Source organism: Penaeus vannamei, chromosome 33, assembly GCF_042767895.1.
Source record: "Penaeus vannamei isolate JL-2024 chromosome 33, ASM4276789v1, whole genome shotgun sequence".
In the NCBI taxonomy this organism is placed as follows: domain Eukaryota; kingdom Metazoa; phylum Arthropoda; class Malacostraca; order Decapoda; family Penaeidae; genus Penaeus; species Penaeus vannamei.
The window spans coordinates 5874419-5886918 of NC_091581.1; the positions used below are offsets into that span (position 1 = coordinate 5874419).

At 36.1% G+C, this 12500-nt stretch overlaps 1 protein-coding gene across 3 annotated transcripts in view; it reads right to left on the minus strand.

The window, feature by feature from the left end:
* Nucleotides 1-11811, minus strand: part of loqs (loquacious) — a 35424-nt gene extending 23613 nt beyond the window's left edge. For all 3 annotated transcript variants that reach the window (XM_027369703.2, XM_027369702.2, XM_027369701.2), the window contains exons 1-7: nt 11685-11811; nt 8609-8820; nt 8053-8209; nt 6346-6481; nt 5964-6027; nt 4612-4729; nt 4365-4483 (exon numbers count right to left, since the gene is read on the minus strand). In XM_027369703.2, coding sequence (XP_027225504.1) covers nt 4365-4483; nt 4612-4729; nt 5964-6027; nt 6346-6481; nt 8053-8209; nt 8609-8656 — 642 coding nt within the window. In that variant the 5' untranslated portion in view covers nt 8657-8820; nt 11685-11811. The remainder of the gene's footprint in view (nt 1-4364; nt 4484-4611; nt 4730-5963; nt 6028-6345; nt 6482-8052; nt 8210-8608; nt 8821-11684) is intronic.
* Between the last annotated feature and the right edge of the window lie 689 nt (nt 11812-12500).

A 12500-nucleotide genomic window follows, 5' to 3' on the forward strand; every position in this document is an offset into this window, starting at 1 on the left:
TCAGATGTCCACTACTTCCACTTCCATTAGCTTTGTTACTTTTAGTCATATATGCATAATTCTTACAGGATTGTCCTTTCAATTGGCTGTTCTCTCATATGTTGCTCTTACTTTTAAAAATAATTAACCAACTGCCTATCTATCTTTGCAGACTTTTTTCCTGGGTTGCATATGTGCTTTGATTTTTTTCCTCTCTATATATAAAGAAAAAAGAAGAAAAAAAAAAAAAAATGCAAATTCATATATATATATATATATATATATATATATATATATATATATATATATATATATATAATTTATATATATATATATATATATACATATATATAATTTATATATATATATATATATATACATATATATAATTTATATATATATATACATATATATATATATATATATATATATATATATATATATATATATATATATATATATATATATGAATATATAGAGAGAGAATAAACAAGGGTATATGCACAAATATTTGCTTCTTCAGCTTGCCATAGCAATGCTTTCATTACCATAAGCTGAATGCAAGGATAAGGGTAACATGCCACACATTTTCTGATTATTAGCCCCCCCCCCCTTTCATTTATGACCTTGAAATGTTAAACCTATGCAAGTGTATACCTGAAGGACTAGCCATCAAATCTATATCAATTTTCAGCTGCAATTCCTGTCAAAAGCTAAAAACAATAATGTACTCCTTTTAAATGATACCTGCACTGAGAATGGGAGGGAGTACCTCAGACATAAAAGGCAAAAAAGATAATATTGAAGCTGCAAAAATGGGATGGAAAACAGAAAAAAAAGAAAAAAAGATAAATAAATAATAAACAAAGTAAAATCTTATAAAAATGTTTCAGTTAATGAATTTCCAACACTGACCTATTGGCCACATTCTCTTTTTTATATTAAATGTATCTTACTTTGAGTATATGATAAATCTAATCAACAAGTGAATCTGATATGCCTAGTAGTTTCGACATTAGCCCCTAAAGGTGTTGCCAAAATGCAACAAATCTATGTTTCTGGAAAAGCTGAGGAAGTCTAGATGACACAAAAGAAATACTCCATCTCCTATGGCCCATCCCTAGCTCCTCTCTTAGCCTGATGCAGCTGAGAATTGCATGAACGCACATGCCATGCCCACTGTGCAATTAGTGTATTACTTGTTTTATATACCTGTTGCTCCACACGTGATTAGTCACCAATGGGTCAATGACAAGCCAGACCTATCTCACCTGGTAACCTTCTTCCTTGATTTTTGGAAATATCCAATCTTATTCTGTATTGCTACAAGTATTGTTAATAATAATGTAACGTCAATAATAATAATTACAGCACAAGATTTTTTTTTTTTTTAATCAATTGAAGGGAAAAATCAGGTGAAAGCACATAGAGCATTTGTGGAGCTATCTATGTGTAAATACATTTCACCTGGCAATACTACAGAAAACACATTTCTGCAGCATTGGGTTAAGCAAAATTATACAATATTCTTTGTGCTCTCCCCCTCTCATTCATTTATTCAGCTACTCTCTCTCACTCTTAATCATTCATTAAAGCTTTCTAATAATTTTTTCTCTCTTTCTGTCCCCTATCTATTTTATTCAGTTATCCAGTCACACTCTTCCCTCTTTCTGTATGTCTCAATGAACTCATTGACATCATTACCTTTCCTATCCCCTGATGAATCACCTGTATTGTTGCCCATAAAACATTCACAGGAATATTAAGCAGCTTAAGATGAAGTTCTTTTAGAGTCGGCCATAACAACAGCATCAGCTGATTGCCTGCTATGATGTCACCAAAGCTCATTGTATTTGCATGAGGGCAACCTTGGTTCAGTAGCCCAGTGTACTTCAGGGGCAAATTCTTGGACTGATTTCATTTCCTGAGTATTACAACCTACCAAAGAATAAATTCTGGCAAATTAAAAATGGGACTCACTATTACCTTTTAAAGAGCCAAGAATTCTCAAAATCATATCTGTACCTGACAAATTGTGATAAACATGTTAGCCTAAATGTCTGATGTCTGTTCCTATCATGATGAGAGACAAAGACAAACGAACATATACTTTTTCTCCTCACAATTACCAAACACACTTTTGACATTCCAGAATACAAGATTACCCATCACAGGAAAAGCCACAAATAGGGAAATAAATATATGGATGTAAGCAGTAAACTTATTCAACAAACAATATATAAAATTAAGTAAGCATATAAAAAAATCTAACTTCTACCCTCATAAAAAATAAATAAATAAAAATAATAAATAAATAAATAATTAAATATAGTAGTATTCAGTAATAAATCAAAGTGAACATCATAATATTAAACAAGCGAGTACCATTTTGCCTCAAATGAACAAATGAAACTCTTTATTTATTTTATTACATACTTGTCCTATCATCTGAGTCCAATTTGAAAAGAATTATACAAGCTTGACTTCCTCGAGTACTTTATACCCTCTGGGATAATTTTTTCAAAACAACCGTTTGAAAACCAAGGAAGCAACTGGCAATAGAGGCCTCTGATTCATGGATGAATTCAAATGTCTAAAGAAAATGAAGACCAAAAGAATTATTTTTTCAATTCACTGGAGCAATAAATTTCATAAAGACAAATTTTCTTTAAAGTGAAATCCTCAGAATCAAACTCTCCTTGATTTCTTCATAAAAATGTGGATGATGAATGTAGGTCATTAGTATTGAAAAACATAATAATAATAATAATTATAATGATAAAACTAGCAATAATAATAATTAATGATGATACTGATGCTATTGATATCTTGCAGCAATTAACCCACTGGATCCAGTTCCGTCACAGTTATCATGGTACCAAAAACAAGGGCAGTGGGTTACGTAAGCAGCCAACATCCCGGGTGTGCGGTGCATAGGCAGGGCATGCATGAACACCAATGAGCAGTGACAAGACTCTGTGCTTCCCCTTTGCAAAGTTATTTTGTGTAAGCTCTTTTTAGCTTTTTGCCATTTTCCAATGTCCATATTTGTCTTTTGATTTGCTTATTCAGATGGTAATAGCTTATTTTCCTTGCATAGACTATCTCTCTATGTAGTAAATAACACTGGAGGAGGAGGAGGAGGAGGATAGATCCATAATACAACCTGCACTGCCAGTCTCAGTGGCCAGGAATACAATGCACCGCATGGATATGGGGTCCTCTTTGGAACTGGCTCTCTTCCAGTCAAAGCTTACGCACATTACATTCCACATTTGTTTTGATGGGAATAATGCTGAAGCCCCCTTCTAAGCACCAGGTGATTCAAATCACACTCAAAGAAGTTTGAGCACTTATGGAGAGTCTATTCCATCACCTTGGCCTTTGCTCATAACAGCAAGTTTGCATCACAGGCCCACTGCCATTTTCTCCAATGACGACATGTTCGTGCCACCTGGCCCTCGACCCAGATTTTTCCGTGAAGGGACCATAACGTCATCCGGACCGTAGGGGTTAATAAATCGCCAAGCAATTTATAATACCATTTTCTGATCAAGATATCTATTACTAGATGGCCAAGTCAGTAAAGATCCTAACCTTGTAATAATTTGAAGTTCCCACATTTCTAACCAAGTGTAAAAGTAAGTCTTCATTCAAATCTTTAATATAATTGATCTTCTATGATCAATCTTCTTTGCCAAACTGATCCCTTTTCTCTGACTTCTCAAACTCCTATACATATCTAACTGGCATCGGCTACTACCCCTCATCAACTGACTACCTTGCTTAACCCACTGGTAACATGTATTGTCCACTGTAGCTTTTTGTGAATTTTGCCACACTCAGATGGCTCCACAAGAGCTCAGCCACTGCGTTAATTGATGGGCCCTAATGACCTTGGATAATTTTGTAATTCCTTCAATTAGTAGGATTCCCCCCACTTTTAATACTGACACTATTACTATCACTATACATATTACGGTCATTATATTATTACAAATATAATAATAACAGTTAATCTTTCTGAAAATCAAGGAAAAGGGTAAACAGGTGGGAATGAGACAGGTAGGACTAATGTTTGACTCCTTGAGGATTGAGTACTAGTGGAGCCATCTACATGTAAACACAATAAACTTAAACAGTGGACATGACATGCATATCATGCCATCTGCGATCATTGGGTTAACTAGAACACACAGGAAAGTCACATTTCTTAAAAGCTTAAAATAAACAAACTAACTACCACCTCCACAAGCTATATTACCAGATACTTTCAAAACTGCTAACTCAACATCACTTTCATTCACACTCCCACTCCACGAATCACAATGTCCCATGCAACATGCAAAGTGATTGTAAATGATAGAGCTCAAAGTATTTCATACCTCATCGTCGTCATCGGCCAAGACATTGACTTGAGGTGCCTCCACTGGCTGGTCCTTCAGCAGCTGTGTCATCTTGTAAGCCGCTTGCCGTTTTGCTAGCTTCTTACTCTTTCCAGTACCTGTAATCAAGGGGGAGATACAATTTTATTATGCTGTAAAATCTAACATCATCTTGAAAATGTGAAGATTCTTCCAATCAACTGCACTACAAAACAAAAGGCAATCACACTAGAACAATTTTACTCACCTATTTCTCTTGTGTTACCAATGGTGCATGCAATGGAGAAAGTTCGCTCATGAGGGAAGCCCTCCTCTGAGGTAAGCTCATATGTGGGAGGGGGCCATCGACGCGCCATGCACAGCTCCTATTGGTGGGAAAATAAATTCATGATTTACCTATATATAAACTGTGGGAGTGGAATCATCCATGTATATTCTAAATAGAGCAGGAGGTGCAGATGTAGCTCACTGTGCACAATATTCAAAGTGAACTAAAGATTTAGGATGAACAAACTTTAAGCAGAAAACTCCTTTTTCATTTATTGATTAGCAGATGACACAGCAAAAGGAAAAAACAGTCAGAAAAATTACAATCAGTAGATTGATGTTGCATTGTTTTCTTGAAATTTGTTTACATGTTACTATTACCAAGAAAAGAAAAAAGTCCCTTGGCTTCAGGGATTTATTTCTACAATGATACAAAAGTATAATATTTAACAAACCTCTGACAGTCACAGTCTATAGATCCTTACTATCTGCAGTAAATTAACAAGTTCTAGGCAAAGAATGTTACAATTCTGGCTTGCATGGTTTCTCAGATAGTGCCAAAAGGCACGGCCCAACTGGCCTTGTCTTCGTGTAGGACCTGACCTGTGTCCGAGTACCTAGGCATGATATCTCAACTGTGAAAAGGACCACCGTACCAAACCGCACATGCCTCTCGCTTGAGCAACACTGCGCATAGTACTTCCTATTTGAGCAACATGAAGGACAAAGACTTTTTTTGTGCGTAGTTTTGTATTTCATGGCGTACAAGTTTTTGAGGAAAAAGAACCAAAACTGATTTACAGAATTTAAATTAACTCCAGTCTGATAATTTTGGTCATAAAGAATGAATTTTGTGATAATTAACTTGAAGTTTATATAAAATCTAACTCTTGTTGACTTTATAGATATTTAAAGATATTGATAATTTCTTTATGAGAATCACAGACATCAGTTTTTAATTGCACCCTGGAAAACTCAGAGATACCCAAAGAATAGGAACACTCTTGGCCGAGTTTTTGCTGGCTCCCCTCAGCCGCCAGATTTCACATCAAAATGATATAATTCTGCCCAACTAGCCATGAGACCTGCACATGCACAAGGCCAAAAAGGTGTAATACTAACTCAAGTCTAGTAATAGACTGAGAGAAGACTACAATCAATATTCCTTGAATATTCTCAAGAAATTGTATATCAGCTGCAAAATTGAATTACATAATCCTTTTTTGAATGACTTAGGCATTAATTAATTATAAGAATGTCACTTCTGTCTTTTAGGCCTAGAATATAAGAACTTTAATTCATTCTGCAACTAACATAAAAGTTGCATCTTACCTGCAAGGACCCAACTGGGTTCCCTGGGATACCATCATCATATGGGGAAACAATCTGGGTTGATCTGCAATGAGTAGTGTTCACAAAACATTACATACAATCTACAAATTCATCCTGCTAATATCTACAACTGTTAATTTTTCAATGCCTGAAAAAGTTAACTTTAGAAAATGATTTAATGCCAAATATGAACCTCATGAGATATATTAGTTCTTTCAGTTGCAGCATTTGCCCAACCCCTTAAGATTGGCATCTTCATTTGGAAACTAGCTCTCAATAATTCAAAGAATTTATAATTCATATGTAATGCTAAACTCAGAAGAAAAGAAACTGCAATTACAAATTATATATATACAGAAGCTGTGAGTAAAGAGACACTTACAGTTCTGGTGGAGCTCCAGGAGCTCCGCCTGAAGTGGGTCCCCCAGCCCCTGCCGCACCACCCTGGATGATGATGTCCAGGACAGCCTTTGCAGCTGCGTGTTTTGCCTTCTTCTTGCTTTGTCCAGATCCATTTGCTTTAGGGAGAAGTGGTCTATTAAAGGGACCGTCTTTTTTTTTTCTTTCTTTTCGATTTCTCTTGCCAATTTTGATGAAACTCACATCCTTTTACTTCGACCTTGCCCTGATCCCTGTGGTCATTTTTTTTTCAAAATCGCCCAAACAGTTTTTGAATTTTGAAATTTGACAAAAATGCAAAAATTGTGTAAAATCCAGAAAAAATTACACATGCATTCTGATGTGATTTTTTAACGGATTCACCCCAGATCTTGTGCTTGTTCGAAGCAGTCTTTCGATTTTGACTTATCAAGGATAAGAATAATCTTCATATAACATAATCCTCTATCATATAACTGCATATTGAAGTATTGTGGACATTGCCATCACATAACAATTTCTCAAAATCTTACATATAGTATGTTAGGGTGGCAGTGATATGAGATGTCCATAGGCTTACATTGACTATTTTTGTTATAATTCGCTAAAATCCAAAAAAATCATACAGCCATTCTGATGTCGTATATGAATAGAACATTTCTACTATAATATGCGGAAGCCAATTTTTAGAAGTCGACCTTATTTTTTGGAGAGTGAATATTTTACAAAGGTGACTATTTCAACACCCTAAAAGGGGATTTGGAAAATATGTCACTTTTATAAGCAGCACATGAAAATACTGCAAATCCTCATTGCAGCATATAATAGATATATCATTCAGCTACAAAATGAGCCATAATATGTTAAAATCAGACTGAATATGCATGTGCTACACATAAAAATGTGAAGGACCCAAATATCGCGATTGTTTTCCCTCTTCATATTATTTTTTTTTTTACATTATAAATAAGAAATCATGTACGAAATAGTTGTATATGATATATTTATGTATTATTTACCTTAATTGCTGCTCTAATAGGGTTTTACAACGTATAATATAGGTTGATAAAGTGATCTTTCTCGAGTCCGATGCTACCCCTTCGATACCTGGCCATTTCTCACAATTTTTTTTTTCTCGGCAGGCAGGCTTATGTTGTAACTCTACAGGAAGACACAGCCAACTTTCACACTAACTGCTATGAAATAACAATATACAATTACAGGGCGGTGTAAAAAATATGTATATAAAGTTTTTAATGATATACAAATGATTTCCGTGTATACCATGACCTTTTGTTTATTTAAATTCTTAAATCTGTTTGTTTGTTTGTTTATTTGTTTGTTTGTTTATGTTGTCTAATATTTCTGAAAGTTATGAACACATTTAAATGAGATTTTTACCACAGGTATGTTTTAACCTAACTTAGATGCCGATAACACTTTGGTAGCGATGCAGACGATGGTTCGGATCCAGGATTTTCTTTCCTAACTCCAAAAGTTACCTAAGTTTACCTAAGGTGTATCTTAACCTAACTAATATACCATAAACTTTTGGTGGTGATTCGGATCATTTGGCAATTCTAAAAAATGACCAGGTTCCCTTAATTCTTCATCTAAAATTAAATGTGTAACCAAGCCTTATGAATCAAAACTTTTTAAAAAATTATAATACAGCATAATTAAAGAACACACACAAAATCAAATATCATACCTGCAAACTCCCCCACAGTGACTCTGTACACAAAAGTTGGTTCATGAACTGCTCCCTCTATCTGCAGAAGGTCATACTTGGGGGAGATTCCTCTGCGCATACACAACTCTTGGAGAAGTGAAACAGGGGTTTTGGAGGGCAGAGCTCCTGACATGCCCTGCAAGTAGAGGAATTTTCTACATTCAGAAGCTACTCTTTCATTGTATAAGTGAAGTATGTCCCAAATACATATACAGAAATGCTATTGCTATACAAAAAATAATAAAGAGGAGAGACTTAGCAAAATTTATTTCAATAAACACAAGACTTTCAAGACATCATGCTACTGCACATGGGGGGGAAAAAAAAAAAAAAAAAAAAAAAAAAATAATAATAATAATAAGTAAAAAAAATAATAATAATAATAATAATAAAATAAATACAAAAATACACTGTTCCTTAACCCATTATCAATAACAATTTCCTTTACATTTCATTTACTACTTCCCTATAAGATTAACTATTAAAAACGAATATTTAACAAAGTCAATGAATACCATAACCCTACAGCACTCACCTCAACATTGCTAGAGGAATCGACGTTTGGTGGAGGTTGATGATACATGATTACAACTAATTGGTTGCGTGATCGGACCCCAAAAGGATGATGATGGAGCTGTGCGTGGAATTAATTACGATGGCGCGTGTCACCGCAGGGAGGTCCTCACAAGAGATGGGGGAACATGCCACACCTTGCACACTTCTTGACAGCCCACCAGCCCACCTAACCTGAAACAGGATCACATTTTTCTATGAGCAATTATAAGATGACAAATAGTGAATAACTGTTGGAAAGCTTTAGAAGTTGATAATATTCAAAATAAAAATTGTCCCTGATAATTCCATTCATTCTTTCATGTAAACAGTTATACTTTGTAAAGCAAGAGCAACATATTTCTCGGCCTAGTAAATCCTTAAAAAACATAAATAGTAAACAATGAAGCTAACAAAAACTTTTATAGCACTTGCGAAATTACAATACGGTTAGAAAAAAAAATAAAAAACTGTATTGGGCTTTTGAATCAAAGCAGAATATCTTAACCCAAACAATTAATAATCAAGCATCACTGTCAGTAATTTGAGAAAATCAAGTAATTATTAAAATATGTTAACATTCAAATTATCCAAGAACAAACAAGAGCACTGGACAATGAATTAGAGTGCAAGTTGGAAATCCTTGTTCATGACGGCAATACTAACTGATAGCATCTCTATCCATATTGCTGGAGTTAAGTATGACAGCTGTCACATATTTGAAAGAGGAGATGAAGTTCATGGCATCAACTAGCATATCTGAAAGCAGCATCCATGTGAATGAATAAATGTGACCTTCAAATAAGATATAATTGCAAACATTATAGCAACTTAGGGCTTCGACTAGTTCTTATCTGAAGGTAAATTGTCAAAAAGGTTTACAAATTCTGTTGGCCTTTGCTGGAGGCTCAATGGTCATATCAATCTGCACAAGGCTGGTGATATGTGCAAGTGTCCTTTAACTATTTACTATTTCTATTTCATCTTACACACTGATGTTTGTCTGTTATATCTTTACTTCCCACATGGCCAAGATTGTTAAAACAGGAAACAAAATGAGTTTCTGGTATTCTTTACAGAACAGACACTCCCTAACTCCATTTCACAACTAGGCATGCCCTTCGGATACTGCCCGAAGGGATGGTTGATGGTGGTCTCTGCCCCCAACAACCCCATGGTAAATATTGTCTTCACCTCAGTATGCACAGTAAGATAGAGCTGAATCTTGCGAGCACTAAGTGGAACTTGGGCTATGAGCAAATATCTTCATCCTTTATTTGTGGTATTACTGCTTGTCTGCAGATTATTTTTTGTACTGACAACTGCAACTTTTTGTCCTATACAAGAATATCTTCAATTTGCTCTTGCTTAGCATGTCCATACTGTAAAGATTAATTGAGTTTCCTCTTATACCATTTTCCTTCTGTACTTTCACCTGAAATAAAAATTGTACAGCTAATTCTGTTTTTCTTCTCCCCATCATCTCTTTCAGCCATCCATAATCTTAACAATCAATGCAATACAAAATTATTCCTAACACCCAAGGAATGACAAATGCTGCTTGTCTACCCAAATACAAGGCCTAAAAAAGGTTTGTTCATACAGTCTCGAGTTGTGGGTTACAAAAGGCCTGACATGAATACAACAATTTTGGTGTTGATGGATTCCTCTCTCTCTCTCTACTATCCACATAGATCTAAATTACACCAGAATCCCCATTAGCAATAATCCTGGCCCCTAGAGCACAGGAGGGTATAAAATGCACAAGAGAAAGATATGAATATACACAGAGTCACTTACTGGGTTTTGTTACTGAGAGTGACACAACCTCCAGAGACAAAGTTCTATAACCATGCAAACCCGAAATCCAAACCTAACCTTTCCTACTTTCTACTTATTGCCTAGACAGGGAGGAAGCCCCCCTCCCCCCAACTTATAGAAAACATACATCAAGAACTGTGGCTGTCTGAGCAGTGTTATGCAATGAACATTTTCATCACTTACCAGTAAATATGCTGCTGCTGCTGCTTAAACTACGTTCTTCCTTACTCTTTATGTTATGCTCTACAAGATGGTAGTGTTATTTCCCTTTATCTCTGTAAGTCGCTCTCAATAACACATTCCACCGCTGCTGCCTATTTACACAACAAGTCCACAACACCCTCACAGAGCCAGTTCTTAATGATTTATTTTCTAAAGCTGACATAAGGTGCCAATCAAGTACGATACAGGGGGCTTGTTCTCCCTTATCTAGGGAATAAATAGAAGGCAGGAACGGCTAAGTTTGGACTTTTGAGTTCACATGATACCCTGGTTTTGCAACTTACATCTTTGGTGGGTGCATTGCTCTTCGTAACAAATCTCGATAATAGAGTGAATGGAATCCACTGATGCTAAAATTGTCTCGATCGGATACTCAAGATTTTGCAAAATTACCCTACATAAGGTCTTTGGTGCAATAAAGTCTCATATATTTTTATTTTTTATCAATTCATTCATGCAATTTCCTAGTCTCTTTTTACACAAAAGCCTCAATATCCTGTTTTGACATATATAATAATCTTTAATCCCTCAACACATCAAATATATACATTCTTCATAAGCTCTCATTCTCCCTATTCCCCGACTATCCCCTGGCGCAGGAGCGATTCCGGCAGCCCTGAGAGTCCCTAGTCCTTGAGTCCTAAGCCTCTGATCCCCAAGGTAATGAAGCCCGAGGGCCCTCAGCTCTAAAACCCAAGAACTCGGATGCCTGGCGCCCTACAACCCCGAGGCCCGGAGCCCTAAGCCCCAAGGCCCCGAAGCCCCCACAGTCCGAGACCCCTGAGCCCTGAGGCCCGAGACCGGTGCAGAGGCCGGGCCAGCTGATGCCGCTCCTCACAACATGCCTCTCGCAGCCATTGATCCAGCCCGCTCACCCAACGGTCTTTCAGGCGGCTTTTACGCCCGCCACAGACACTTTCTGCCTTGGGCGACCTTTCAACGGCAGAGCTAGGACATTCATAGGTTTGTGTGTTGAGTGCGAGGAGGCTCGAGGCCGGAAATAAGCTTGAATTTACCTCAAAAGAGCGGCCTAGTGAAGTTCTCTCCCTCCGCTTGTGTGCTCCTGCCTCAGTGCGCAGGCGCAGAGCGCGCGCTGCTCGCGCCAGCTTTGAAATTTTTCTGCCATATTAACATTTTAAATTCTTATCTCTTAGCTGTGTAGAGTAGATTCTGGGTATGATTGGCAACCGAACTGTGATGGGATTTTACCTGGAGATGAATAAACCTCTGCTCGAGGATATTGGTGTGTCGTGTGTTGTCCTGAGAGAGATGCCTTGTTTATTGATTGCTCTTTGACAGCAGAGTTGCTGCCATAAATATTTCGCGTAGGTATTTGTGCCTTGTTTTTTTTCTTTCAAACTTCTTAAGAATTCCCTGGAAGTATATTGTGGGAAGATTATTTAAAGACGAAGCCTTAACGGATTTCATTCATAATTCGAGTTTTCGAAAACACAATCTATATGGATTTCACATATTCCAATTTAACTGATTGTATGAAGACACATCTGAAGTCATATACACAACTTCTGCATCAGTCTAAATGAATAATATCTAAATATTTTTTCTTCCTAATTAGATCAAATCCCCCTTCATTCGTGCACACTACCCCGTCAAAAACAACAAAAAAACATACATAAACACACACACATACACACATATACATTCATACATACATATACAAACATATATATATATATATATATATATATATATATATATACATATATACATATATATATATGTATATATATATATATATATATATATATATATATATATATATATATATATATGTGTGTGTGTGTGTGTGTGTGTGTGTGTGTGTGTGTGTG